We start from the raw sequence: 27,974 nt of genomic DNA on the forward strand, positions 1-27,974 counted from the left end.
TGGTTAAAACTCCAAATAGGATTTAAGGTTAAGTCTCTCTCTTAGCTCTATTGGAAGAGAGGATGTGGTCATCTACTTTTTTTTGCCTACTTCTCTTCTCAATCAATCAAACAATTGATTTCCAATTGTTTACCAAAGCTTCTGACCGGGTTGAGCCCAGTTGACCTGGTTGAAGGCAGGGCAATGAAAAGGAAAGTTCTTAAGTTTGTTTCACAACATCTGATTTTGGTAGATATTTAGAACTGAATCTTTTTCTCTTGGATGTGTCTGTGGCTTCCAGAGACCCCATGCCAGGCAGTATCTGAGCACCCCAGATGCATGTGAAGCTGTCTCCCCAGCCCATCACTTTCTCTATTCAGCCTCAGCTCCCATCTGTTGAGAAAAAGTCTGTTTGAAAGCACTTAGCTACATTAAAGATGTTTGTTTTCAGGTTTTTCCCTTTTCTTAAGATAATTTTAATAACACATTTTCCCTCAAAAATCATTCTGCTTTATTTTCTGTTTACTCCAAGATTTAGTTAGAATTTTAAATAAAGTCCAAATGGGTAGATTGGTTTATTCTTTGGTTGTTAAAAATCTTCCTCCCTTTCTTCCTCTCTTGTTCCCTCCCTCCCTCCCTCCCTCCCTTCCATCCGTTCCTTTTTTTTTTTAAATTGTCAGAGAATGTAGCCTTCATGAATTCTATTATTTGTGAGTACTTCAAGGGTATTTGGAAATATTTTCTATTGTTGAGTATCAGTCTTTGCTTCTCTTGTTCACATATGTGTGTATTATAAGTATATACATATATAATATATGCCTATATGTGTAAGGTCATATATAGAGTTCTATCCATAAGAGAATAAGCTTATAAACTATGTTAACCAAGTTCTAGCTTTGTCAATTTCTGAAGGAGTTTCTCAATCTCTTCATTAAGTTTTCAGCATATCCTTGCATTTGTAGTAATTTTTTCTTGTATATTTTAAAAAAATCTACATTAGATGCACAGAGGTTCATAATTTCTATACAGTTTTGGTGGGTTACATAAGTTTTATTAACATGAGCTTATTATTCTTAGTCTTATTTAATTTTTTAATTTGTATTCATTTTTATTATATTAATATTACTATATATGTTTTATTTTTATCAGTACTTACATGTAAATATGCTTTTCCTCTTAATCTTTGCCTTTGTTGAAACAGGAATTTTTAATGGATGTATAATTTTTACATATCCAAGCTATTGAAAATCCTAAAAGATGATGATGTTAAAGTGCTGCACTCAATATGTCAGCAAATTTGGAAAAGGCCACAGGACTGGAAAAGGTCGGTTTTTCTTCTAGTCCCAAAGAAGGGCAAGATTTGTTGGATCTTGGAAAAAACAAATGTGTTCCAGAAAAACATCTACTTCTGCATCACTGACTACACTAAAGCCCTTGATTTTGTGGATCACAACAAACTGTGGAAAATTCTTGAAGAGATGGGACTACCAGACCATCTTACCTGTCTCCTGAGAAACCAGTGTGTAGGTCAAGAAGCAACAGTTAGAACTGGACATGGAACGATGGACTGGTTCAAAATCAGGAAAGGAGTATGACAAGGCTATATATTGTCACCCTGCTCTTTAAGTGATATGCAGAGTGCATCATGTGAAGTGCCAGACTGGATGAATCACAAGCTGGAATGAAGATTGCTGGGAGAAATAACAAGCACCTCAGATATGCAGATGATACCACTCTAAGGGTAGAAAGTAAAGAGGAGCTAAAGAGACTCTTGATGAAGATGAAAGAAGAGTGAAAAAGCTGGCTTGACACTCAACATTCAGAAAACTAACATCATGGGATTCAGTACCATTCAGTTCAGTTCAGTTCAGTCACTCAGTCGTGTCTGACTCTCTGCGACCCCATGAATCACAGCACGCCAGGCCTCCCTGTCCATCACCAACTCCCGGAGTTCACTCAAACTCATGTCCACAGAGTCGGTGATGCCATCCAGCCATCTCATTCTCTGTCGTCCCCTTCTCCTCCCGCCCCCAACCTTTCCTAGCATCAGGGTCTTTTCCAGTGAGTCAACTCGTCGCATGAGGTGGCCAAAGTATTGGAGTTTCAGCTTTAGCATCAGTCCTTCCAACGAACACCCAGGATTGATCTCCTTTAGAATGGACTGGTTGGATCTCCTTGCAGTATAAGGGACTCCCAAGATCAGTACCATTACTTCATGGCAAATAGAAGGGGAAAAATTGGAAACAGTGACAGATTTTCTTTTCGTGGGCTCCAGAATCACTGTGGATAGTGACTGCAGCCATGAAATCCAAAGATGCTTGCTTCTTGGAAGGAAACCCCTGACAAACCTAGACAGCATGTTAAAAAGCAGAGACATCACTTTACTGACAAAGGTCCATATAGCGAAAGCTATGGTGGTTTTTCTAGTAGTCATGTACGGATGTGAGGATTGAACAACAATTGCCAATATATTTCAACTTTTTTCTGCCATTTGATTATTTTATATAAGGAGAAGGGAACGACAGAGAATGAGATGGCTGGATGGCATCACCGACTCAATGGACATGAGTTTGAGTGAACTCCGGGAGTTGATGATGGACAGGGAGGCCTGGCATGCTGTGATTCATGGGGTCGCAAAGAGTGGGACACGACTGAGCGACTGAACTAACTAACTAATGTGCTAGTTCTTTTTGATCTGTACTCCCTCTCTTCTGTCCTTTTTCCCTTCTCAGTATTATTTTCTTCACTCTTTTTCCCATCTGTGTGTGTGTGGGTGTGCGTGAGTGCTCAATTGCTTAGGCGTCATGACTCTTTGCGGCCCCCATGAACTGTAGCCTGCCAGGCTCCTCTGCCCATGGTATTTTCCAGGCAAGAATACTAGAGTGAAGTGCAATTTCCTACTCCAGTGGATCTTCCCGACCCAGGGATTGAACCTGCATCTCTTGTGTCTCCTGTATTAACAGGCAGGTTCTTTATCACTAGTGCCATCTGGGAAGCCTCTTTTCCCATCTACTGCAGTGTAGCCCAGCGGAGGTGCTGTTAGCAGTTGATCTGGCCATTCCTTGGCATGTGTGGCTACTCTGTACTTGGCAGAACCTCTTACTAGTCTTGTCACTAAATATTAGCAGTATCCTAGTCCCTGGGACAATCAAAAACACACGGGCATGTTTCTGCCTGCCTCCTTCTCTTGTACACCCTCCTACCTGCGAACCAGTGCTGACTAGTTTGGGACCTTGGTCTACCATTTTCCTTCTTTTGTGGTTATCTTTATTTCTAACATAACTTTTAGATTTATCTTAGTAAAATATATGCACAGTACAAAAACAATACTGTGAGAGTTATAATGTGCTTGTGCTTAGACCCGCTGTCATGTCTGACTCTTTGGGACCCCATGGACTGTAGCTTGCCAGGCTCCTCTGTCCATGGAATTCTCCAGGAAAGAATACTGGAGTGGGTTGCCATGCACTCCTCCAGGGGATCTTCCTGACCCAGGGATGGAACCCATGTATCCTGAGACTCCTGCATTGGCAGACGGATTCTTTACCACTGAGCCACCTGGAAAGCCTGAAAAGTTATATAATACTCAACAACAAAAAAGGTGTTTTATATCACTTCTGTTTGCTTCTTGTTTGTTGTTGTTCAGACACTAAGTTGTGTTTAACTCTTTGCAACCCCATGAGCTGCATCCTGCCAGGCTTCTCTGTCCTTCGCTATCTCCCTGAATTTGCTCAAATGAATGTCCATTGAGTCAGTGATGCTATCCAACCATTAGATCCTCTTTTGCCCCCTTCTTTTGGCGTCAATCTTTCCTAACATCAGAGTCTTTTCCAATGAGTCAGCTCTTCACATCAGGTGGCCCAAAGTGTTGGAACTTCAGCTTCAGCATCAGTCCTTCCAATGAATTTCAGGAATGATTTGCTTCAGCATTGACTGGTTTGATCTCCTTGCTGTCCAAGGGACTCTCAAGAGTCTTCTCCAACACCACGTTTTGAGAGCATAAATTCTTTGGTATTCAGCCTTCTTTATGGTCCAACTCTAACATCCATACATGACTACTGGAAAAACTGAAGCTTTGACTAGACAAACCTTTGTTGGCAAAGTGATTCTCTGCTTTTTAATATGTTATCTAGGTCTGTCATAGCTTTTCTTCCAAGGAGAAAACATCTTTTAGTGGCTGCAGTCGTGGTCTGCATTGATTTTGGAGCCCAAGAAAATGAAATCTGACACTGTTTCCACATTTTCCCCATCTATTTGCCATGAAGTGATAGGACCAGATGTCATTATCTTAGTTTTTTGAATCTTGAGTTTTCAGTTGGCTTTTTCACTCTCCTCTTTCACCTTCATCAAGAGGTTCTTTAGTTCCTCTTCACTTTCAGTCATTAAAGTGGTATCATCTGCATATCTGAGGTTGTTGATATTTCTCCCAGCAATCTTGATTCTAGCTTGTGCCTTGTCCAGCCCAGCATTTCACATTATCTACTCTGCATGTAAATTCAATCAGCAGGTTGACAATGAACAGTCTTGATGTATTCCTTTCCAAATTTTGAACCAGTCTGTTGGTCTGTGTCCAGTTCTAACTGTTGCTTCTTGTCCTGAATACAGGTTTCTCAGGACGCAGGTAATGTAGTCTTGTAGTCCCATTTTTTAAGAATATTCCACAGTTTGTTGTGATCCACACAGTCAAAGGCTTTAGTGTAGTCAATGAAGCAGAAGTAGATTTTTTTTTGGAATTCCCTTGCTTTTCGTATGATCCAGTATATGTTGGCAATTTGATCTCTGCTTCCTCTGCCTTTTTAAAATCCAGCCTGTACATCTGAAAGTTCTCAGTTCACATATTCCCGAAGCCTAGCTTGAAGGATTTTGAGCATAATCTTGCTGGCATGTGAAATGGTATAGTGATTTGAACATACCTTGGTATTACTTTTATTTGAGATTGAAATGAAAACTGACATTTTTCAGTTCTTTGGCCACTGCTGAGTTTTCCAAATTTGATGGCATAATGAATGCAGCACCTTAAGATCATCATCTTTTAAGATTTGAAATAGCTAAGCTGGAATTTCATCACCTCCACTAGCTTTGTTTGTTGTGATGCTTCCTAAGGCCCACTTGACTTCGCACTCTAGGATGTCTGGTCTAGGTAAATGATTACAGCATCATGGTTATCTGGGTTATTAAGAGCTTTTTTTGTTTTTGTACAGTTCTTCTATGTATTCTTGTCACCTTTACATAATCTTTTCTGTTTTTGTTAGGTCCTTACCATTTTTGTTTTTTATTGTGCCCATCTTTGCATGAAATGTTCCCTTGGTTTCTCTAATTTTCTTGAAGAGATCTCTATTCCTTCCCATTCTTTGTTTTCCTCTATTCCTTTGGATTGGTCTCTTAAGAAGTCTTTCTTATCTCTCCTTCCTAGTATCTGTAACTCTGCGTTCAGTTGGGTATATCTTTTCCTTTCTCCTTTGCCTGTTGCTTCTCTTCTTTTCTCAGTTATTTGTAAGGCCTCCTCAAACAACCACTTTCCCTTCTTGCACTTCTTTTTCTTGGGTATGGTTTTGGTCATCACCTCCTGTACAATGTTATGAGCCTCCAACCATAGTTCTTAAAGCACTGTGTCTACCAGATCTAGTCCCTTGAATCTATTCATCACCTCTATGTATAATCATAACGGGTTTGATTTAGGTCATACCTGAATGGCTTATTTAACTTATTTCATATGATGTGAAATGCCGGGCTCGATGAAGCACAAGCTGGAATTAAGATTGCCGGGAGAAATATCAATAACCTCAGATATACAGATGACACCACCTTTATGGCAGAAAATGAAGAACTAAAGAGCCTCTTGATGAAGGTGAAAGAGGAGAGTGAAAAAGTTGGCTTAAAACTCAACATTAAGAAATCTAAGATCATGGTATCAGGTCCCATCACTTCATGGCAAATAGATGGGGAAACAGTGGAAACAGTGGCTGACTTCATTTTTTTGGGCTCCAAAATCACTGCAGATGGTGATTGCAGCCATGAAATTAAAAGACGCTTGCTTCTTGGAAGAAAATCTATGACCCACCTAGACAGCATATTAAAAACTAGAGATATCACTTTGCCAACAAAAGTCCATCTAGTCAAAGCTATGGTTTTTCCAGTAGTTATGTACGGATGTGAGAGTTGGACTATAAAGAAAGCTGAGCACAGAATTGATGCTTTTGAACTGTGGTGTTGGAGAAGACTCTTAAGAGTCCCTTGGACAGCAAGGAGATCCAACCAGTCCATCCTAAAGGAAATCAGTCCTGAATATTCATTGGAAGCACTGATGCTGAAGCTGAAACTCCAATACTTTGGCCACCTGATGAAAAGAACTGACTCCTTGGAAAAGACCCTGATGCTGGGAATGATTGAAGGTGGGAGGAGAAGGGATCAACGGAAGATGAGATGATTGGATGGCATCACTGACTCAATGGACATGAGTTTGAGTAGCCTCCAGAAGTTGGTGATGGACAGGGAAGCCTGGTGTGCTGCATTCAATGGGGTCACAAAGAGTCAGACATGACTGAGTGACTGAACTGAACTGAATGGCCTACTGGTTTTCTCTACTTTCTTCAATTTAAGCCTGAGTTTTACAATAAGGAGCTGATGATCTGAGCCCCAGTCAGCTCCAGGTCTTGTTTTTGTTGACTGTATAGAGCTTCTCCATCTTTGGCTACAAAGAATATAATCAATCTGATTTCAGTACCAACCGTCTGGTTATGTTCCTATATAGAGGACGAGGGTGTTTTCTATGACCGGTGTGTTCTCCTGGAAAAACTCTGTAAGCCTTTGCTCTGCTTCGTTTTGTACTCCAAGGCCAAACTTGCCTATTATTCCAGCTATCTCTTGACTCCCTGCTTTTGCATTCCAGTCCCCTGTGATGGAAAGGACATCATTTTTTGGTGTTAGTGCTAGGAGCTCTTGTTTATTTTACCCAAATCCAACACTTTTGAGACTTTTCAGTCTTTCTAGTATTTACTTCTGTGTTTCTAAAGAGCATGCCCATATGGCTTTTATTTGATGTTCTAGTTGAAAATATATTGACATCCTGTTATGTTAGATTAGATTTTTATTTTCAGTCTTCCTTATGGTATCTGCTCACAAAGCAAACTTTCTGTTCCCCATTTTCCAATGTGGGTATTTGGATATTCAATCAATTTTGTTTAAATTATCATTTAGTTTTTGCATCACAAAAAATATTTACACAGTTTTATGTAAATATTGTGCACAAGTGAGTCTAACATCTTATGGTTGTCTTTCCTGCATGGTTTTTATCTTGCTTGAGGGTTAATACTTGTCTTTGTCGTTGTTGGCTTCCTTTTTGTGATTCTTTCACTAATTCATCTTCACAGTCTACTAAAAATGTAAATTACTTCTTGATGTGTTCAAGCACATCACGTACTCCCTCCATTTCTTTTGTTTTTGTTTTCTTGAAGACATCCCTTCTGGATCACTCCATTCTCCTGTGCTGTGATAGTGAAACGTGGTATGGTGGTTTTTCTTATTGCTTTTGGGGCCCTCATCCCTTCTGGATTAGCTTCTGGCACAGGGCACTGTTTCTAGATCAAGGAATCTTTGCTCTTCACAACCTCAGTGTTTCACAGAGAATGGTTACATCTAATATGCTTAATGAATGTTAGCTGTAAAAATGTTTTCATTTGAATACACATCAGATCATAATTTATAAATGGCAATTACTTGAATTTTTTCCTCTTTCAAGTAAAGAATTTGCAGTTATTTACCAACATGGAGACAGCTTTTCTGTATTTTTGTGAAGCAACGACACAGCAGACGTCAGTATTCCTATTTTATGTTACCCATGCCACACAAAATCATTTTACTCAATACATATTGTTTCCATATGCCATTCTTGCTACCCAAGAAACAGATAAGTGAGTGAAACCTGGACTCTGCCTTGACAGAGTTCAAAGTACAAAGGATGCAAAAGATTTTTATTTTTTTAATTTTTAAATTGGAGGATAGTTCCTTTACAATGTTGTGTTGTTTTCTGCCATACCAGTGTGAATCAACCATAAGTATACATATGCCCCCTTCCCTCTTGAGCCTCCTTTCCCCCTCCCATCCCACCCCTTTAGGTCATTACTGGGTACCAGGCTGGGCTTCCTGAGTTATATAGCAGCTTCCCACTAGCTATCTATTTTAGACATGGTAGTGTATATATATATATCTAGTGCTACTTTGTCAATTCATCCTTCCCTCTCCTTCCCCTGCTGGGTCCACAAGTCCATTTTCTATGTCTGTGTCTCCATTCCTTTCCTACAAATAGGTTCAGCAGTACCATTTTTCTAGATTCCATATATACGCATATACTGGAAGCAACCTAGATGTCCATCAGCATATGAATGGATAAAGATGTGGTTATATACAATGGAATATCAGTCAGAAAGAGAAAAGATACTTTTAATGACTCTGTGCTATGTATGTACCCTGAGGAGGGTGTGGTCATGGTGGAGTTAGAGAGTACTACTGAGAAGAGGTTGTAAAGTAATATCATTTGGGGGTTTTGAAGGAAAAGTATATATACGTACACACACATTCACACTCTTACTTAGCATTTACTTGACATGATTTCCTTTGTGCAGAAACAGGCCTATAGATCTGTGCCCTCACAAAGGGCATTGTCATGGTGAAAGTGAAAGTGACATGATACTTTTTATACTGATAACTTCTAAACCAGGAAGCTGAAAACCCCATAGGCCCAAGCATGCAGGTCCAGACACTGAATTTTCATCACAGGCAAGTTTACAAATATTATGAGTTAGAGTGCTTCCTACATGTGCACTCTGGTGTCAAGAGATGGTCACAGAAAGAAGAAAAGAGAGCAACTGGTCACTTTCTGTGTAAATTTTTAGTCAGTATTTATGGTTTCTCTGGTGGCTCAGTGGTAAAGAATCTGCCTGCAATGCAGGAGACCCAGGATTGGTTCCTGTGTCTGGAAGAACCTCTGGAGAAGGGAGTGATTACCTACTCTAGTATTCTTGCCTGGAAAATTCCATGGACAGGGGAAACTGGAGGGCTACAGTCCATGGGGTTGCAAAGAGTCAGACTCTTTCACTTTGTCAGACTAACACTTTGACATTTTTTCCCTTGCTGTTGCATTGAGCCTAGAAGAGGAGAAAACTAACACTCGCTGAATACATACTGTCTGCCACATGCCCTGCTAGACATGTTTGCTTTGGCTCAGCTGACTTTGTGAGAACCCTACAAAGTGGATATTATCCTCTGATTTCTACATAAAGAGAAATCAAGCAATGGGTAGAAAGGGAACTGAAATTCTTCTATGCCAGATTTAGAACTTGTGCTCTTTACTTAATCCTTTGCAGCCTTAGAAGTTTCTGATGTTTAGTTTTTGTAGGTAATATTGATATTTTACATTTTTATGGGATTCCCTTCTATGTCCTCATATGGTAAGAATTTCAGAAACATTGTTATTTTCTTCCAAATTACTAAAAAAATACAGGAGTTTATAATTTCTTGCCAAAAACATTGCAGTAAACTGCTAAGGGTTTATGGACTTCTGGTGCCTTCTATCTTCAATTCACCCTGGCAATTCCACTGAATTATGCATTTGCTTTTCTCTTATCAGAGCCACTGTCATAACTCCTACTCATCTTTCAATGCCTGCCTTAAAAATGTTTCCTCATGGGCAAGTCTATCTGCCTCCCAGTGATGAAGTAACTCTTGAGTGCTTGTTTCTTGGTTCTCCTGTAGTGTTTTTCCATGATTTTAATGCAGCGCTTGCCTTAACATAGTCTGAGACTTGTCTAATATCACTCAGACTGTGAGATCCTCAAAGGAAAGTGGATATTGCAATTATTATTTGAGAAATTAGAGAGGTGGAATGAAACATGACTTCATAAAAAAAGATTTCCTTTTGTGCAAGACTCACCGACTCAATGGACATGCGTTTGTGTGAACTCTGGGAGTTGGTGATGGACAGGGAGGCCTGGCGTGCTGGGATTCATGGGGTCGCAAAGAGTCGGACGCGACTGAGCTACTGAACTGAACACCTAAGTTGATTTTAATAAGGGTAGGACTTGAGTATCATCTTTGATAGTCACAGTTATTAGTTAAATGATCTTGGAAAGTTATTCAATCTTCATACATTTTTTCTTATTAATAATCATAGTACACCTAAGGGTTGTGAGGGTAAGAATAGGTTGGTTGATGTAAGTTGCTGGTACAGGAGAGAAACAGAGAGCTAATGCTCAGTAAATGGCCTGCGTTTACTATGAACAATAAAATGTATTACAAACTTTAAAAGCAATAGATAAAACATTTATAATTTACCTATCGAATAAAAATAAAAATAGCTATATACTCACCATATTTCTAGGACCCCTTTCCAGTACTGTCTCCTTATCTCTTTTCCCAAAGGTACCCACTAAGATGAATTCTGCATTTGTTCATTTCCTGCTTTTCTTTATGATTTTAGCATGTGGCACCATATAGCTTAACAGTTTCTTACTTAACTTTACATATTTTGGATATTATATAAATGGAAATAACGTGTGTATTTTTTTTTTTTACAATTCTCTTCTTTCCTCTCAATGTTATATTTGGGAAATTTATGCATGTGGGTCCGTACAGAATTAGTTCATTTGTTTTTACTCTTGTGTAGTCTTTCATTGTGTGACTATTCTGTGGTCTATTTTATTCCTTCATTGATTTATTGTCCTGACAAAGGAAATTAAGGCTGTTTCCAGTGAGAGTTTTTATTGTTGCAGTCATGATTATATACGTGTCCAGGTCTATGTTTGTAGAAACAGGGTATATGATGGTATGTAAATTATGGGGTTTTGGTATATATACTTCTTCAGCTTTGCTAGAGATTTCCTTATTGTTCTCCTACCAGCCGTGTATAAACATTCCTGCTTTGTAACAATTTCTCTGATGCTTGATATTATCCAGCTTTTAAATTTGTGCCACCTGTGTGGCTGTAGAATAGTATCTCACTGTGGCTTTTATTTGTATTTCCCTATTTTTTTTTAATGATCTCCTATGTGTTTTTAAATGTTTACTAACACTGTTTCTCCTTCTGTGAATGAACTATTCACACATTTTGTTCACTTTTTATAGTCTTGTTGGCCTTTTATTAATAATTCGAATATCCAAAAACAAATTGGATTTGTCTATTTTTTGCAATTTTTTGCCTACTTTTTTGCAGTCTATCTTCTATCAGTTTTTGCTACATGTATTTTGATTCTGTTATTAAGTAAATAAATATTTACAGTTATAAATCCTCTGGATAGATTGGCCCCCTTTTATATATGAAATGTCTTTCCTTATACTTGGTAATGTTCTTGCTCTGAAATTTACAGTTATTCATATAGCTAGTTTGGTTTTCTTTAATTAGTGTTAGCATGGTACCTCTTTTCCATTCTGTCACTTTTAAGCTTCTTTGTCTTTATATTATTTATTTTTTATTGTCTTTATATTTAAAAAGGGTTTCTTTTAGGTACTATATAGCTGAGTCTGGGGTTTTTACCATTCTGATAATATCTGCCGTTCAACTGGGTCATTTAGACTCATTTACATTTAATGGTATTGATATAGTTAGCTTTAAATCTACCATTGTGCTATTTGTTTTCTCTTTGTTCCATCTGTCTTTATTTTCTTTCCCCTCTCTTTCTGTCTTTTTCAGATTAATTATTTTAAAAATAATTCTATTATATATTCTTTTGGCTTATTAGCTATAAGTCATATTAATTTATTAGCTGTAACTCTTCTTTTTCTTCATTAAGGCTTTTTCTCTAAATACCACTTAAGGTAAATATCAATGTTTTGATTTTTTTGTTATTTAGTTTTTCATATTTTTTGGTGACCACTATTATGCCCTCTTTACTCCCAAACTATTCAGATGTTCCTTTTCAGATTTCTGAAAGAATGAACTAATGTACTGTAGTTCAATCATTCTAACATGATTAATCAAGGATTTTCATCTGTGTTTCTCCAGATCTTTGGAATTTATGGTCACTTTATTTATGAACCAATTTTTGCTCAGCTTTCATAATGTTTCTGTCTGCATGAAAAGAATGTATATTTTTAAAATTGAAGCATTTATTAGAATTGATGCTTTTGAACTGTGGTGCTGGAGAAGACTCTTGAGAGTCCCTTGGACTGCAAGGAGATCCAACCAGTCCATTCTAAAGGAGATCAATCCTGGGTGTTCATTGGAAGGACTGATGCTAAAGCTGAAACTGTAATACTTTGGCCACCTCATGCGACGAGTTGACTCACTGGGAAAGACTCTGATGCTGGGAAAGGTTGGGGGCGGGAGGAGAAGGGGACAACAGAGAATGAGATGGCTGGATGGCATCACCGACTCTGTGGACATGAGTTTGAGTGAACTCCGGGAGTTGGTGATGGACAGGGAGGCCTGGCGTGCTGTGATTCATGGGGTCGCAGAGAGTCGGACACGACTGAGCGACTGAACTGAACTGAATATCATATATATCAATCAGATCAAGCTTGTTAATATCTGCTATCCTTACTTTTCCTTGTTTCAATTGATGAGAGAGGTTTTAGTGTCAAGGTTATTCTAGGCACATAAAAGGAGTTGAGTGATTTTTTCTTGTTTTTTTTGAATAATTCCTATGTGTGGAGTTTTTGGTTTTATTTTTTAAATGTTTGATAAAACTTGGGTAATTAAAATCTCTCATTATGGAGGTGGATTTGTCAACTTTACATTTCAGTTGTATCAGTTTTTGCTTTTCATATTTTGAAACTAGATTCCTAGATACATTCAACAGTGTCGTCGCTATATGGTGACCCGGGTTATCTCAAGTAATGCTGTTTCTGCCTCCTTGAAATCCTCTGCTTTTTTTTTTTTTAGGGGAAGGAGGAATCGCTCCCTCTGTGTTTTGACTTTCTATTTTTAACATAGTCTTAGGTGTGTTGGTAAACAGTGTATCCCAGGATTAAAAAAAAAAATACAGTCTGACGATCTTTGTCTTTTATCTGGGGAATTTAGTCCATTGACATATTGTTTTTGTTTTTTTTTAAATTTTTTTTTTATTGGAGGCTAATTATTTTACAATATTATATTGGTTGGTTTTGTCATACATTGACATGAATCCGCCCCGGTGACATATTGTTATAAGTGATCATTTATATCTTGTCATGCCACTTAACTTTATGTTTTTTCCTTTATCACTTTTGTGTATTTTTAAAAATTATTTTCCTGCCCTCTTTTAAATTTATTTGTTTTTTCCTATTTAGCACAATGATTAGGAGTGGGGGCTCCAGAATTCATCTCTCAGCTTTAGTACAAACTGAAACGGGCAATTTAATTAGCCTCTTCATTTCTCAGTTTCTTTTCCTGAAAATGAGGTTAATAATGGCAGTTACTTAATAATTTTGTTGTGAGGAGTTAATATATATAAACTGATTAGAGTAGAGCCTGGCACAGACTTGCTATAAATGTGTTGGACTCATCTTTAAAACTATAAATTACATTTTTTCCTTAAGTGCTTACCTTATAAATTTTAATTTGAATACAAAATACAATAAAGTAAAATGTTAAGATCCCCTTCTAAATAGTGTAAAAACCTGAGAACACTTTAACTCTGATTTCTCGCCTTGTTGCTTTCATATATATATATATATATCTCGTGGTGGTTTAGTGGCTAAGTCGTGTCCGACTCTTGCGACCCCATGGACTGCCAGGCTCCTCTGTCCATGGGATTTTCCAGGCAAGAATACTGGAGTGGGTTGCCATGTCCTTCTCCAGTATATATCTATACATACGTATATTTATAGTCTTGGTCCAGGATTTTAATTCTATCTAGTTAGTCTTTTTAATTCTCAAAAAACAGACATTGTTATTGTTCTGCATGTTAATAGTTTGTTCAGATTTTCCACATAGTCTATATTTAATTTATCCATATTTAATAGTATATTTGCAATGCCATATTTTCTCACGTTTGCTGCTGCTACTGCTGCTAAGTCACTTCAGGTGTGTCCGACTCTGCGCGACTCCATAGACAACAGGCTCCACCGTCCCTGAGATTCTCCAGGCAAGAACACTGGAGTGGGTTTCCATTGCCTCTCCATTTCTCATGTTTCCTTCAGTTCAGTTCAGTTCAGTTCAGTCGCTCAGTTGTGTCCGACTCTCCGCGACCCCATGAATCACAGCATGCCAGGCCTCCCTGTTCATCACCAACTCATGTTTACTAGTACTTAAATTCATTTTCAAGCAAATCAAAGTTAATATAATAAAATTATTTAAAGAGTCAAAACAAAACTGTTTTAGAAACTATCGACGTCCTATTCTTTTCCAAGTACTTCTTTAGAGGAAACCTCTTTAAATTCTGTTGGTTAATCCTTTTGGCATTGACTTTTTATCTTAAATGGCATGCTTATATTCCTAGGTTTTGAGTTTTTTGCTTGTTGTAGGCATAATCTATTGACTTCTCCCCGTGAAAGATGAAGATTTACCCATTTGTCCACTTTCTCTCCCTCTCCCTTCTCAATTTCACCACCCCCCAACACAATGCCAGTACTGCGGAGAATGGGAATCTTTGCTGAGTTGGTACAAAGTTTCACTTTGGCACAATAAAGGGAGTTCTGGAGATAAATGTTAATGATTACAGAACAATGTGAGTGCACAGTGTGCCACTGAACTGTACTCCTTAAACATAGTTAAGGTGGCAAGCTTTATATTATATGTATTTTACCCCAGTTTAAAATATTGTCAGAGAGTATACTGAAATGTTGACAGAGTAAATGAAAAAGCGTGAGTGGGATAGATATGAAACAAGATTATCAAAAGGTGGGAAACTGTGAAGCCCCATGTACATGTGTGGGACTTTGATGTACTATTCTGCCTACTTTTGTGCATGTTGGCAATTCAGTAGGAAATATTTTAAAATTTGAGGAATACCAAACTAAATATTCTAGTAGATTAAATTCTCAAAGAAGCATTTCCCATAGCCTATGACATGCGCAAATTGTCCAGTTACTCCTTGAATTTGCTGCAGAGCTACGTCATTCTGGAGATTTATCCTGCTGAATTTTTCATTTCCTGGATCCTAGATCTTTCTTTTTCTTGGTTAACATCATTGTTTTAGAGAAATTTATCCTCCAGTAATATCCAATGAGAGATAAATGTTTTCCAATATCCTGTGAGAGCTTATATGTCTGCTAAAATCTTTCTCCATTCTCACTCTTAATTAATGGAGAGATGAGTTGTGGTTACAAATGGGCTCATGTTCAGTCACTCAACTGAGGAGTAATTTCTTCCCCCCAGGCTGGTTGCTTTGTTGTCTGTTTCTTATGCAGAACTTTTTTCTTGTTTATTCTGGCCCAGTGTGTGGAGTCCTTGCATCATCAGACTTGTGTGAACATCTTATCATCAGTTTCCCATCTTTGGAGAGCTTTAGAATTTTTTTATTCCCTTGTCCCACAGGCCATTAAAATGGAAGCTCACAACATCTGGGCTTCTCAGATGCTCTGAAGACAAAATCCTGCATCACTACTCATTTATGCTTCAGAATTTCTCTCACTTTGATTTTGGGTTGCCTAACATCTTGCAAGATGGATGGCACATTTAACAATATATTTTCCATATTCTATCAGGCACTTGTTTGAAGGAGAGCTCAATATGTAATCTGCCTGGAAACAGTAGTCTTGTTCCTCATAAAGAATGGTCCGAACTTTTAAAGAGTAGGCATAATCACATCTTGAGAAAATGCCTGATGAAGAAATGAATTATTAATATCATTCATTCAGGAAAATTTACATTCAAGTACTAGTGAGTGGGCTTCCCAGGTGGCTCAGTGGTAAAGAATCCACCTGCCAATGCAGGAGACACAGCTTTGATCCTTGGGTCGGGAAGGTCCCCTGGAGTAGAAATGGCAACCCACTCTAATATTCTTCCCCAGAAAATACCACGGACAGAGGAACCTAGTGAGCTATGGTCCATGGGGTAACAAAGAGTTGGACGTGACTGAGTGACTGAGCACTGAGCACGGTAATGAATACGGGATACTATATATATATATTTTTTTTTCCTTTTAAATTATTTTTTTTATTGAAGGATAATTGCTTTACAGAACTTTGTTGTTTTCTGTCAAACCTCAACATAAATCAGCCATAGGTATACATATATCCCCTTCTGTTTGAATCTCCCTCCCATCTCCCACCCGATCCCACCCCTCTAGATTGATACAGAGCCTCTGTTTGAGTTTCCTGAGCCATACAGCAAATTTCTGTTGGTGATCTATTTTACATACGGTAATGTAAGTTTCCATGTTACTCTCTCCACACATCTCACCCTCTCCTCCCCTCTCCTCATGTCCTTAAGTCTGTTCTCTGTCTGTTTCTCCATTGCTGCCCTGTAATAAATTCTTCAGTACCATTTTTCTAGATTCCATATATAAGCATTACAATACAATACTTATCTTTCTCTTTCTGACTCCCTTCACTCTGTATAATAGGTTCTAGGTTCATCCACCTCATCAGAACTGACTCAAATGCATTCTTTTTTATGGCTGAGTAATATTCCATTGTGTATATGTACCACAACTTCTTTATCCATTCATCTGTCTATGGACATCGAGGTTGCTTCCATGTTCTTCCATGTTCTAGCTATTGTAACTAGTGCTGCAGCCATGAAATTAAAAGATGCTTACTCCTTGGAAGGAAAGTTATGACCAACCTAGATAGCATATTAAAAAGCAGAAACATTACTTTGCCAACAAAGGTCCGTCTAGTCAAGGCTATGGTTTTTCCAGTGGTCATGTATGGATGTGAGAGTTGGACTGTGAAGAAAGCTGATCACTGAAGAATTAATGCTTTTGAACTGTGGTGTTGGAGAAGACTCTTGAGAGTCCCTTGGACTGCAAGGAGATCCACCAGTCCATTCTAAAGGAGATCAGTCCTGGGTGTTCATTGGAAGGACTGATGCTAAAGCTGAAACTCCAATCCTTTGGTCACCTCATGCGACGAGTTGACTCACTGGAAAAGGCTCTGATGCTGGGAGGGATTGGGGGCAGGAGGAGAAGGGGACGACAGAGAATGAGATGGCTGGATGGCATCACTGACTCGATGGACCTGAGTTTGAGTGAACTCTGGGAGTTGGTGATGGACAGGGAGGCCTGGCGTGCTGTGATTCATGGGGTCGCAAAGAGTCGGACATGACTGAGTGACTGAACTGAACTGAACTGAGTGAACAGTTAGATACATGTATCTTTTTCAGTTTTGGTTTCCCCCAGGGTATATGCCTAGGAGTGGGATTGCTGGGTCATATGGTGGTTTTATTCCTAGTTTTTAAAGGAATCTCCATACCATCTTCCATAGGGGCTTTATCAATTTACATTCCCACCAACAGTGCAAGAGTTACCTTTTCTCCACACCCTCTCCAGCATTTATTGTTTGTAGACTTTTTCAAGATGGTCATTCTGACCGGTGTGAGGTGATATCTCATTGTAGTTTTGTTTTGTGTTTCTCTAATAATGAGCGATGTTGAGCATCTTTTCATGTGTTTGTTAGCCATCTATATGTCTTCATTAGAGAAATATCTGTTTAGATCTTTTTCCCACTTTTTGATTGGGTTGTTTGTTTTTCTGGCATTGAGTTATATGAACTGCTTGTATATTTTGGAAATTAATCCTTTGTCAGTTGTTTCATTTGCTATTATTTTCTCCCATTTTGACGGTTGTCTTTTCACCTTGCTTATAGTTTCCTTTGCTGTGCAAAAGGTTTTAAGTTTAATCAGGTCCCACTTGTCTATTTCTGTTTTTATTTCCGTTACTCTAGGAGGTGGGTCATAGAGGATCTTGCTTTGATTTATGTTATCGAGAGTTCTGCATATGTTTTCCTCTTAAGAATTTTATAGTTTCTGGTCTTACATTTAGGTCTTTAATCCGTTTTGAGTTTATCTTTGTGTATGATGTCAGGAAGTGTTCTAATTTCATTCTTTTACATGTAGTTGTCCAATTTTCCCAGCACCATTTATTGAAGAGGCTATCTTTCCCCCATTGTATATTCTTGCCTCCTTTGTCAAAAATAAGGTGCCCATAGGTGAATGGGTTTATTTCTGGGCTTTTTATCTTTTTCCATTGGTCTATATTTTTGTTTTCGTGCCAGTATCATACTGTCTTGATGACTATAGTATACTCTGAAGTCAGGAATGTTGATTCATCCGGCTCCATTCTGCTTTCTCAAGACTGCTTCAGCTATTCAGGGTCTTTTGTGTTTCCACATGAACTGTGAAATTTTTGTTCTCGTTCTGTGAAAAATGCCATTGGTAATTTGATAGGGATCACATTGAATCTGTAGATTGCGTTTGGTAGTACAGTCATTTTCACAATATTGGTTCTTCCTACCTATCCAGGAACATGGACTATCTCTCCATCTGTTTATGCCGTCTTTTATTTCTTTCATCAGTGTCTTATAATTTTCTGTGTACAGTTCTTTTGTCTCCTTAGGTAAGTTTATTCCTAGATATTTAATTCTTTTTGTTGCAATGATGAATGGAAAGTGAAAGAAAGTGAAGTTGCTCAGTCATGTCCGACTCTTTGTGACTGCAAGGACTGTAGCCTACCAGGCTCCTCTGTCCATGGAATTTTCCAGGCAAGAGTACTGGAGTGGGTTGACATTTCCTCCACCAGGGGATCTTCTGGACCCAGGGATCAAACCTGAGTCTCCCGCATTGCCAGCAGACTCATGGTGAATGGAATTAATTCCTTAATTTCTCTTTCTGATTTTTCATTGTTAGTATACTATATATATATTTTAAAGGCCACTATATATCTTTTCTTTTATGAAAAATTTCAACTATAATGGTTAATTTTTGATTCATGTTCTGGTTCTCATAGGAACAATATTGCTTTTACATGCTTCATCTAGTATACACCTAGAATAAACTACTCCACATAAGTATATTTTCCTGCTGACACTGACCTCTTAAAATTGTCAAAATTTATTTTAAGCACTTAAGAAAGACTGTGTTCCAAAATGCATGTCAAGTTATTCACTTCTAATGCTTCTTACATTGAATAGCATGGGCGTCAGTTGACTCATCAGTCAGGTTTTATTACCAAGAGCAGCACGGTCCAGAAGAAGGACTTGAACTCCAGTATCAGACAGATCTGAAATGCATCTTGGTTCTCTGTATGCTAAGCTGCTTCAGTCATGTCTGGCTCTTTGCGACCCTGTGGACTGTAGCCTGCAAGACTCCTCTGTCTGTGGGTTTCTCCAGGCAAGAATACTGGAGTGGGTTGCCATGCCCTCCTCCAGGGGATCTTCCCAACCTAGGGATCAAACCTACATCTCCTGTGGCTCCTGCATTGCAGGTGGATTCTTTATTGCTGAGCCACCAGAGAAGTCCCAATATCTTGGTTCTGCCACTTAATGAAAAGTGTTGTCTTGGGTAAGTCACTAATTGGTGATATGTGAGGCCAGCTTGTACTGGCTCACCAATGCCTACTGTTAAATTTTCATTAATTTTACAAGCTGATTCTTTTTTAATGTCTATTTATTTGGCTGCATGAGGTCTTAGCTGCAGCACATAGGATTTTTGTTGTGGCATGTAGGATCTTTTGTTGCAGTGTATGGGTTCTTTACTTCAGTGCTTGGGCTTCTCTCCAGTGTCTCTGGGCCTCTAGAATACACAGGCTAAGCAGTTGCAATTCTCAGGTTTAGTTGCCTTGCAGCATGTGGAATCTTATTTTCCTGACCAAGGATTGAACCCATGTCCCTTTCGTTGAAAGGTAGATTCTTAACCACTGGACAACCAGGAAAATCCCTTATGAGCTGATTCTTAAATATATAGCCAGTATTAAAGATTCAATTACATAAACATAAATAAATAATTTATATTAAAAACAAAGATAATAAATATTCAAATCCTCATCTCCTAATTATTTTAACACATTGTATTATTAGCTATGCCCTTGAGGCTACTTATACCTGTATAGATGAAATACTGTCTAATGATGTGCCATTGTTCATCTTGCAACTCTGCCTTTAGTACTATCCTATGGAGTGCTTGAAATTGGTCATGTGTAAGTATTTGTTGCGGAGAAGGCAATGGCAAGCCACTCCAGTATTATTGCCTAGAAAATCCCATGGATGGAGGAGCCTGGTGGGCTGCAGTCCGTGGGGTCGCTAGGGGTCGGACACGACTGAGCGACTTCACTTTCACTTTTCACTTTCGCACATTGGAGAAGGAAGTGGCAGCCCACTCCAGTGTTCTTGCCTGGAGAATCCCAGGGACGGGGGAGCCTGGTGGGCTTCCGTCTGTGGGGTCACACAGAGTCAGACACGACTGAAGTGACTTGGCAGCAGCAGCAGCAGCAAGTATTTGTTGACACCACAGAAATTGGCAAGTGCTACAAGTCAGCATTTGATTTATTGTTTTGTAGTTGCCTGGACTCAAGACAGTGACAGATAAAACAGAAATAATGCAGAGTAAATGAATGTGTAGTATGCCTGTAACTGTTACATTGTGAGTAGGACAAAAAAATCCAGGAAATATCCTTCCAATGTTTGAAAACTATTACCAGTTTAGCAAGAAAATTGCTCATGTCACTGATGAACAAGTGAAATTCTGATATATTATCATTTTCATTTCATTGTACCTGTTAATTTAAGGAAAGATACCAGTCAACAGTCACATGAGAACTCACATTTGTCAGGTTGTATATTGTAGATTGGCTCTGCATATAAGAGTTTGGCAAAAATCTAAACAAGTATTCTATGAGAATCAATTGGCTATAAGGAATATACAGTAAAGAGCATTGCATATTGTTATTTGGAAATTGTGTATTATACATCCTTTATCCCAATATATCTCTATACCAATATAATTTGTAATAAATATGTATAAATAATGGTATATACATTTTTTAATATACAACCAATTGTTAATATTTACCAGCACACAACTGCCTAAACTCTCTGAGATTAAGCTTCTTCATTTATTGTAAATCAATTATTCAAACTATGAATACCATGCTTGACTGAAGTTGTAATTTAGTATTCATACCTATTTCATTCTAAGATTGAATATCAGTATTATTTTTCTTTTTCCCTCCAAACCCCACATATAGACAAAACTTGAGAGCCATTGGGATGTTTAAAGCTTTTTGCCTCTATATGATATGGCTCCAAAGTATAATAATTTGTAATATTCATAATTTCTTTGTATAGATCTTTAATACCCTGCCTTGATATCAGCTGTCATTTTCGCTATTGTCAGAGCTTCTTCTTTTAGTAGTCTTCCTGAGTCCCCATGGTTCTCTCCTGTAAATTATAGCCCATGCTGTCTTTCTGTTGGTCTGGAGACTATGTCTAATCCTATCAGAATTGTGCACAAAATATGAGAAGGTCAATGCTAAATGTTTCTCTTACCTTGGTCGTGGAATATCTCTTCACAGCTGCTCCAGCAAAGTGCAGCCGCTGTACCTTACCTTGGACATGGGGTAGCTCCTCTTGGCCACGCTTCTGTGCGTGGTCGGTTGCGCCGGCGTCTCACGCGTCTGCACCGCCGGAGCCTGCGTGCAAGTCATTTTGAACTATTTCCAGTTCAGTTCAGTTCAGTTCAGTCGCTCAGTCGAGTCCGACTCTTTGCGACCCCATGAATCACAGCACGCCAGGCCTCCCTGTCCATCACCAACACCCGGAGTTCACTCAAACTCATGCCCACAGAGTCGGTGATGCCATCCAGCCATCTCACTCTCTGTCGTCCCCGTCTCCTCCCACCCCCAATCCCTCCCAGCATGAGACTCTTTTCCAGTGAGTCAACTCGTCGCATGAGGTGGCCAAAGTATTGGAGTTTCAGCTTTAGCATCATTTAGGTATATAAAAATGGTTGTGAATAATGTAATCAACAGCCTCTTAGATACCTGTTAGCCAGCTTAAGGAGTGAAACGTAAGAGATGCAAAGGGCCCTCAGACTCCTGCTTGTTTCCATTTCCCTGCCTTTTCTACCCAAAGGCAGCCACCAGCTTGAACTGATCATCTCCAGGCATGCTGTTATGTGTTTACCTCATGTGTATATGTTCAGAAAATCCATCTTTGGTTTTATATATTTTGCATAAAACATGATACAGTACTGTATATAATCGTTCAAAAAGTAATAACCTTTATATTTTAGAGCAATTTTAGAGTTATAGAAAAATTGAGCACAAAGTACATAATTCTCATGTATCCCATTCCCCCAATTTCCCCTACCTAGCATTAGTGTGGGTCCTTGATTACAAATGATGGGTGAGTATTGATACATTATTATTCAATGAAGTTCCCAGTGTGTGGGTTTTGACAAATGTATAATGTCATGTATCCACTAGTATAGTATCATACAGAATATAGTCCACCCTTGAACAACATCGGATTAGGGGAACAGACCCACTGCCCAGAGGAAAAGGCATGCACAATTTTAGTAGTTTCACTGCCATAAAAATCTCCTGTGCTCCATGTATTCATTCTGTATATATATTTCAAATCTTGATTTTTTCTTTAGCTTAACATTATAGTTTTGAGGGTGTCTTAGCCCATTTGGACTGCTCTAACAAAAGACCGAAAACTAGAGGGTTTGTAAGCAACACACATTTATTCCTCACAGTTCTGGGTGCTGTAAGTTGGGGTTAGGGTGCCAGCCTGGCCAGGTGAGGACCCTCTTCCTCATCACAGGCTTCTTGTATCCTCCCGGGGCAGAAGGAGGTCGGGCGTGCTGTGGGGTCTCCTTTTAGAAGCAGTGATCTCATTCATGAACGCTCCACTCTCCTGACTTAAGCTCCTCCCCAAATCACCACATTGGGTGTTAGGATTTCCACCTCTGAATTTGCGGGGACACAAACAGTCACAGCAGAGCATAGGGTCATCTATGGTCTGATTCATTCACTGTAACAACTTATTTGTGTTTCCTCTCTGTGAATATACCTAAAGTTAATTATCTGTTCTCTTGGTAGGACTTAGGTTGTTTCCAGGATTTTGCTGTGACAGAAAACTCTGCCTCAATAATCTCATATAATCTTTTTGTGAAAATATATGAGCATACTTTCAGGGTATGCCCTTAGAAGTGGAATTAAAGAGTCATGAGATTTTAAAAAATTAATCGTTCGTACCGTAAAATGGATTCTAACTACCATTTTAGACAAAATTTCTGTGTGAATAGATATTTCAAATCTAATATAATTTTTGCTTTTTGTTCCTCTAATGTGTGATGGTCTCTCTTACCTCTGGGCTTATTCTGATCCTAGCCCCTCTTTTTTTTTTTCTGTTTTCTCTCATCCCTACCTCCTAGCAGTTCACTTTGATGAGTCAACATCTCTAGATTTCAGTCTAGGAGTGTCTTCTCTAAGAATTTTCTGACTCTTGCCCACATCTGGATAAACACCTCTCCCTGGCTTTCTTGCAGGAACCATTACATGGCTGTTTTATGTTTTCATCTAATTGACAAGGACAAGAATTGCAGCAGAGTTCACCCTGGTATCCACTAAGCTTACCTTGGAGCCTGATACAGAGCATGTGTTGAATTAAGGGAGGTGTGAATGAATGTGGGATACTTTTATCATCTCAACAGTGGCAGGAACTAACACCCTGCCACCGCAATAGCTGACTGGACCATCTCAGGCTCCATGGTTAGATGACTGGAAGATAGGGTTCAGGTGTCAAGGGTCAAAGATAGAGTCCCGAGACTGCTTTACGCACGATAAGGACAAGGTGTGTCTGTCAGGGCCAGGAGAAATGTTCACAAGGAGGAGATGTTTTCAACTCAGACACTCATAAGCTGAGCCCTGCCTCTGTCTACCAGCTGGGAGATCTTCAGATAATGAACCGTGAAAGCCTGCTATGCTGTGGCATTATGCAATAATTTTTCATTTGCCACCAGTCAGCTTCAGGGATCAAGGACAGCTGAACACATAACCTGCTCATGCATGTTATTTTAAAAGCATATTTTAAAGTTATCAATATGGTACATTGAGTTAATGAGGGATATTCTTTTGGTGACAAATATTTACATTCCACATATGCCTCTTGATGTCAAGAGTGTAACGGTTTCATTTTCTTCTTTTTCTCAGGAGGCTGGGATGCAGATGGAAAAGGCCCTTGTGTCTGGGACACATTCACCCATCAGGGAGGAGAGAGAGTTTTCAAGAACCAGACTGGTGATGTAGCTTGTGGCAGCTACACTCTGTGGGAGGAAGATTTGAAATGTATCAAACAGCTTGGATTGACTCATTACCGCTTCTCTCTTTCCTGGTCACGTCTGTTACCTGATGGGACGACAGGTTTCATCAACCAGAAAGGCAAGTGTTTCTTAAAAATAGAAGGTTGCAGCTTTAATTCAAGGTTATTGCTGCAGTCTGGCATAATTAATCCAGGATGCTATTCTGCAGCGTAGCTTTGAGATTGCAAGTTTTTAGAGTGATTATAGGATAAATTTTTTGAAATGGGTTTCCATTAACTTTTCCAGTATTATTCTGGTTTCCCTCAACTGGAGATCTTTGTTGGGAGGGGTGGAAATAGATGGGCAGGAAGTGGGTTGGAATAAGTGTTTTATTTATGTAAAATGTTACTTGAGTATTGACCTGAAGGTGAATTTCCAAAGGTTGTGTATAATCTATTTTCAGTTGTGTTATGCTGTGATAAGTCATGAAAAGCCCTGTAGAACTTGAGAAGATTCTGAGCATTTCAACTGGCGCTGAATTAGTGGAGTTAATTAGCTAGCACAGAGGTTGGCCCCAGAGGCCCTGGAATCTCTTCACTTTGGATTACGTGCCACAGATTTAACTTACTATCTTTGTGAGAATCTTGTGGACCTCGCTTAGTGCCTCAGTTTCCCCATGAGGAGAAAGGGATACTGTAATAGCTCCTACTTCCAAGTGATGTTGGAAGAGTAAATGAAACAGTCTTTTAAAGTGCTTTACACAGTAGTTGATATAGCATAAAAGCATTCAATAAGTGTTAGTTCTTACTCATCTTATGCCTTGTAATGAAAAAGACTGTTGCTCTATTTCAAAGCCTATTATTTATGAAGCATTTTGCATACATTTTCTCTACACCCCACAAATCAACGAGGAAGCTATAAGTACCACATTTTCCAGAGGTGCATGTTCAAATCCAGATATTTTGTAAATTTGTATTTTCGGGTGGATCTGGAATTTAAGCCTAAGGTTTGGCTAGCTCCTTCCACACAACGGAAGTTGGCGAACTATGACCTGAGACTCAAACTTGCCCTGATCCCTATTTTTATAAATAAAGTTTTATTTGTAGTACAACTGTACCCCTTCATTACGTGTAGTCTGTGGTTGCTTTCCCACTACTATGGTAGCATTGAATAGTTGGGGCAATGACTGTACAGCCTGCAAAGCCTGAAATGTTAACCACATGGGCCTTTATAGAAAAAATTTTGTAACCCCTGCATGACAATGTAATGACTTCTTCATAAAGAACTTTTATTGCTCCTTTGCTCTGGATAAGATTTCCCGTGACTCCTAGGGTTGGGATGGGGTGAGGCAAGGCGGTGCTTAATGTGCAGGATTTGGGAGGCATGTTCTCTCAGCATCTCACAACTGCAAGGTTGCCTCACCACACCTGCACTTCAAAGAGACACATTGAAACTGAGAGGTTCTCCTTGATTAAGTTATCTGCTTTCCTGTATACAATGACAGCAACAAATGTAGTGAGAACAATCTCTGATAACAGCTCCTAGGTGGACTTGAGCACTAGTTTTCAGTGTAGAGGTGGAGGAACCTCTGCATTGTGAAATGGAAGCAGAGTTTATGGATGCACCATACCGTGGCTTTCAAGTAGCTTCCCTCAGATAAGGAAAATACAAGTTTAGCAGGCCCATGACTTCATTCTAAAGACATTAGGCCCTGTTTTTAACTGCTCTTGGTTAAAGGTCTCCTTTCTTGGCATCAGTGGCCAGTTTTATTTTTTGACTTTGAACAGGAGGTAATTTGTTGCTCAGTTGAGAAATTAACTTGTAATTTTCCACCGTCCTAATCCATCATCTATACCCTCTCTTTTCTTTGGCACCCTCATAACCTTCAAGGATTAAAAGCTAAGAGTAATCTTTGAGTCTTCTCTTTTCTTCTTGCATCTAACTAGTTGCCAAATCTAATCCATTCTTCTTATGCCTCTTTAACTTCTTCCCCCTTCCCGCTCCAGTCATCTTCTCTCTCTCTGCCCTGGTTTAGATGTTTATCACCCTCATCAAGGGCTTTTTGATATGCCCTTGACGGATATACCTACTCTCACTCTCTTTCTTTGTCCTTTAATCCTTCGTGCAAAATGCCACCACAGCAATTTTCCGAAATCTTGGCCCAAGACATGCTGGCTTGCATCATCTCCTGCTAAAACAAAGCAGCATAAAATTTTTTTAGTCATCTAAACTCCTTCATATATCATTTCAGGCTTTACTTGACTTAGTCTTGACTCACCTCTGAGGCATTCCAGGCTGAAATTCCCCCATACATGTGGGCTATGCAATTCCTCCACACAATGCCCTAAGCACATAACCCACTACTTATTAAACATACTATGTAATTTTCTACTTCTGAAGAAAAACTTTTAAGTTCATCCTCCTGCCTGGAATGGCTTTTTAAAAAAATTCCCAATTATACCTGTGAAATGTTTTGTATACTTTTAAGGTCTAGCACTGGTGGTTCAGATGGTAAAGAATCTGCCTGCAGCGTAGGAGACCTGGGTTCGATCCCTGGGTTGGGAAGATCCCCGGAGGAGAGCATGGTAACACACTCCAATATTCTTGCCTGGAGAATCCCCATGGACAGAGGAGCCTGGTGGGCTACAGTCCATGAAGCTGCAAAGAGTCGGACACAACTAAACAACTAAGCACGGCACACAGCACAAGGTCTAGCACAAATGTGTTCTCTTCTTTAGAGTCCCTATTTCAGGACAAAAAAAAATTTTTTTTTCTTTAAATTCTCATAGTGCTTTGAAAAACTCTTAAAATATTTCTTACATTCTTCACTCTTGGCATTATTAAATCCCCTGCTTGATTGTGAACACTTTGTGTTTAATTCATCCCAGCAAACATGTATTAAGTGTCTACTTTGTGTCAGGGACAGTGCTCCATACTCTTAACAGAAATATGAGAGAATCCCTGAAATTGTTTACAGGGTCATGGACAGATATGTCTGCCTTGTTTACCCCTGTGACCTAGTACAGTGCCCTGCAGGGAGGAATTCAGTAAACACTTAACTGAATTAGATCAATAACCATCATAAAGATCACTCTAAGGGTAGGTAGTTAGTTGTACAGTCGTGTCCAACTCTTTGTGATCCCATGGCCTGTAGCCCACCAGGCTCCTCTGTCCTTGGAATTCTCCAGGCAAGAGTACTGGAGTGGGTTGCCATTGTAGTGGTTGACTTTTATTGAGTATATAGTATGTGCAGCACCTGTGCCAAGCACTGCACCTGCTTTTGCTGAGTCAATGCTCCTGACAGTCCTGTGAGTGAGGAGGGCTTTCCCTAAACAGAGGGAATCATGGTAATCTGGGGTGTAAGGCTGGGCATAAATTTGCCAAGACAATAAATTTAGTTAGAGCTGAGTCAACCTAGTTCTGTCTCATGTCAAAAATGTAAGGTTCCAGAGACATTTACAACATCATGAAACCACTTGTATGCTTTGTGCTGGGCTTCCCTGTTGGCTGAGATGGTAAAGAATCTGCCTGCAATGTAGGAGTCATGGGTTCAATCCCTCAGTCGGGAAGATCACCTGGAGAAGGGAATGGCAACCCACTCTAGTATTCTTGCCTGGAGAATCCCATGGGCAGAGGACCATGGAAGGCTACAGTCCATGGGGTCGCAAACAGCCAGATACAATTGAGCGACTAACACACACACACACACACATGCTTTGTGCTACAATTTCCCTGATAGTAACATGAGGTGGAAGCATTACATTTCTAAAACTCATGCCACTGTTCTAGCCTATGATTCTAGGAGTTTGGAGTTTTTACTAAGTTTCCATTTGGGTGGTAA

The 27,974-nt window shown here is 39.2% G+C and overlaps 1 protein-coding gene across 1 annotated transcript in view; it reads left to right on the top strand.

Moving 5' to 3' along the window:
• Positions 1 to 27,974, top strand: part of LOC129561981 (cytosolic beta-glucosidase) — a 127,259-nt gene that overhangs the window by 23,950 nt on the left and 75,335 nt on the right. Inside the window, exon 2 of the mRNA XM_055434896.2 lies at positions 24,045 to 24,272. Within this exon, the coding sequence (XP_055290871.2) occupies positions 24,045 to 24,272 (228 nt within the window). The remainder of the gene's footprint in view (positions 1 to 24,044; positions 24,273 to 27,974) is intronic.

The sequence above is a fragment of the Moschus berezovskii genome, chromosome 5, assembly GCF_049115385.1.
Source record: "Moschus berezovskii isolate FMDL1 chromosome 5, NW_MosBer_1.0, whole genome shotgun sequence".
NCBI classification, from domain to species: Eukaryota; Metazoa; Chordata; class Mammalia; order Artiodactyla; family Moschidae; genus Moschus; species Moschus berezovskii.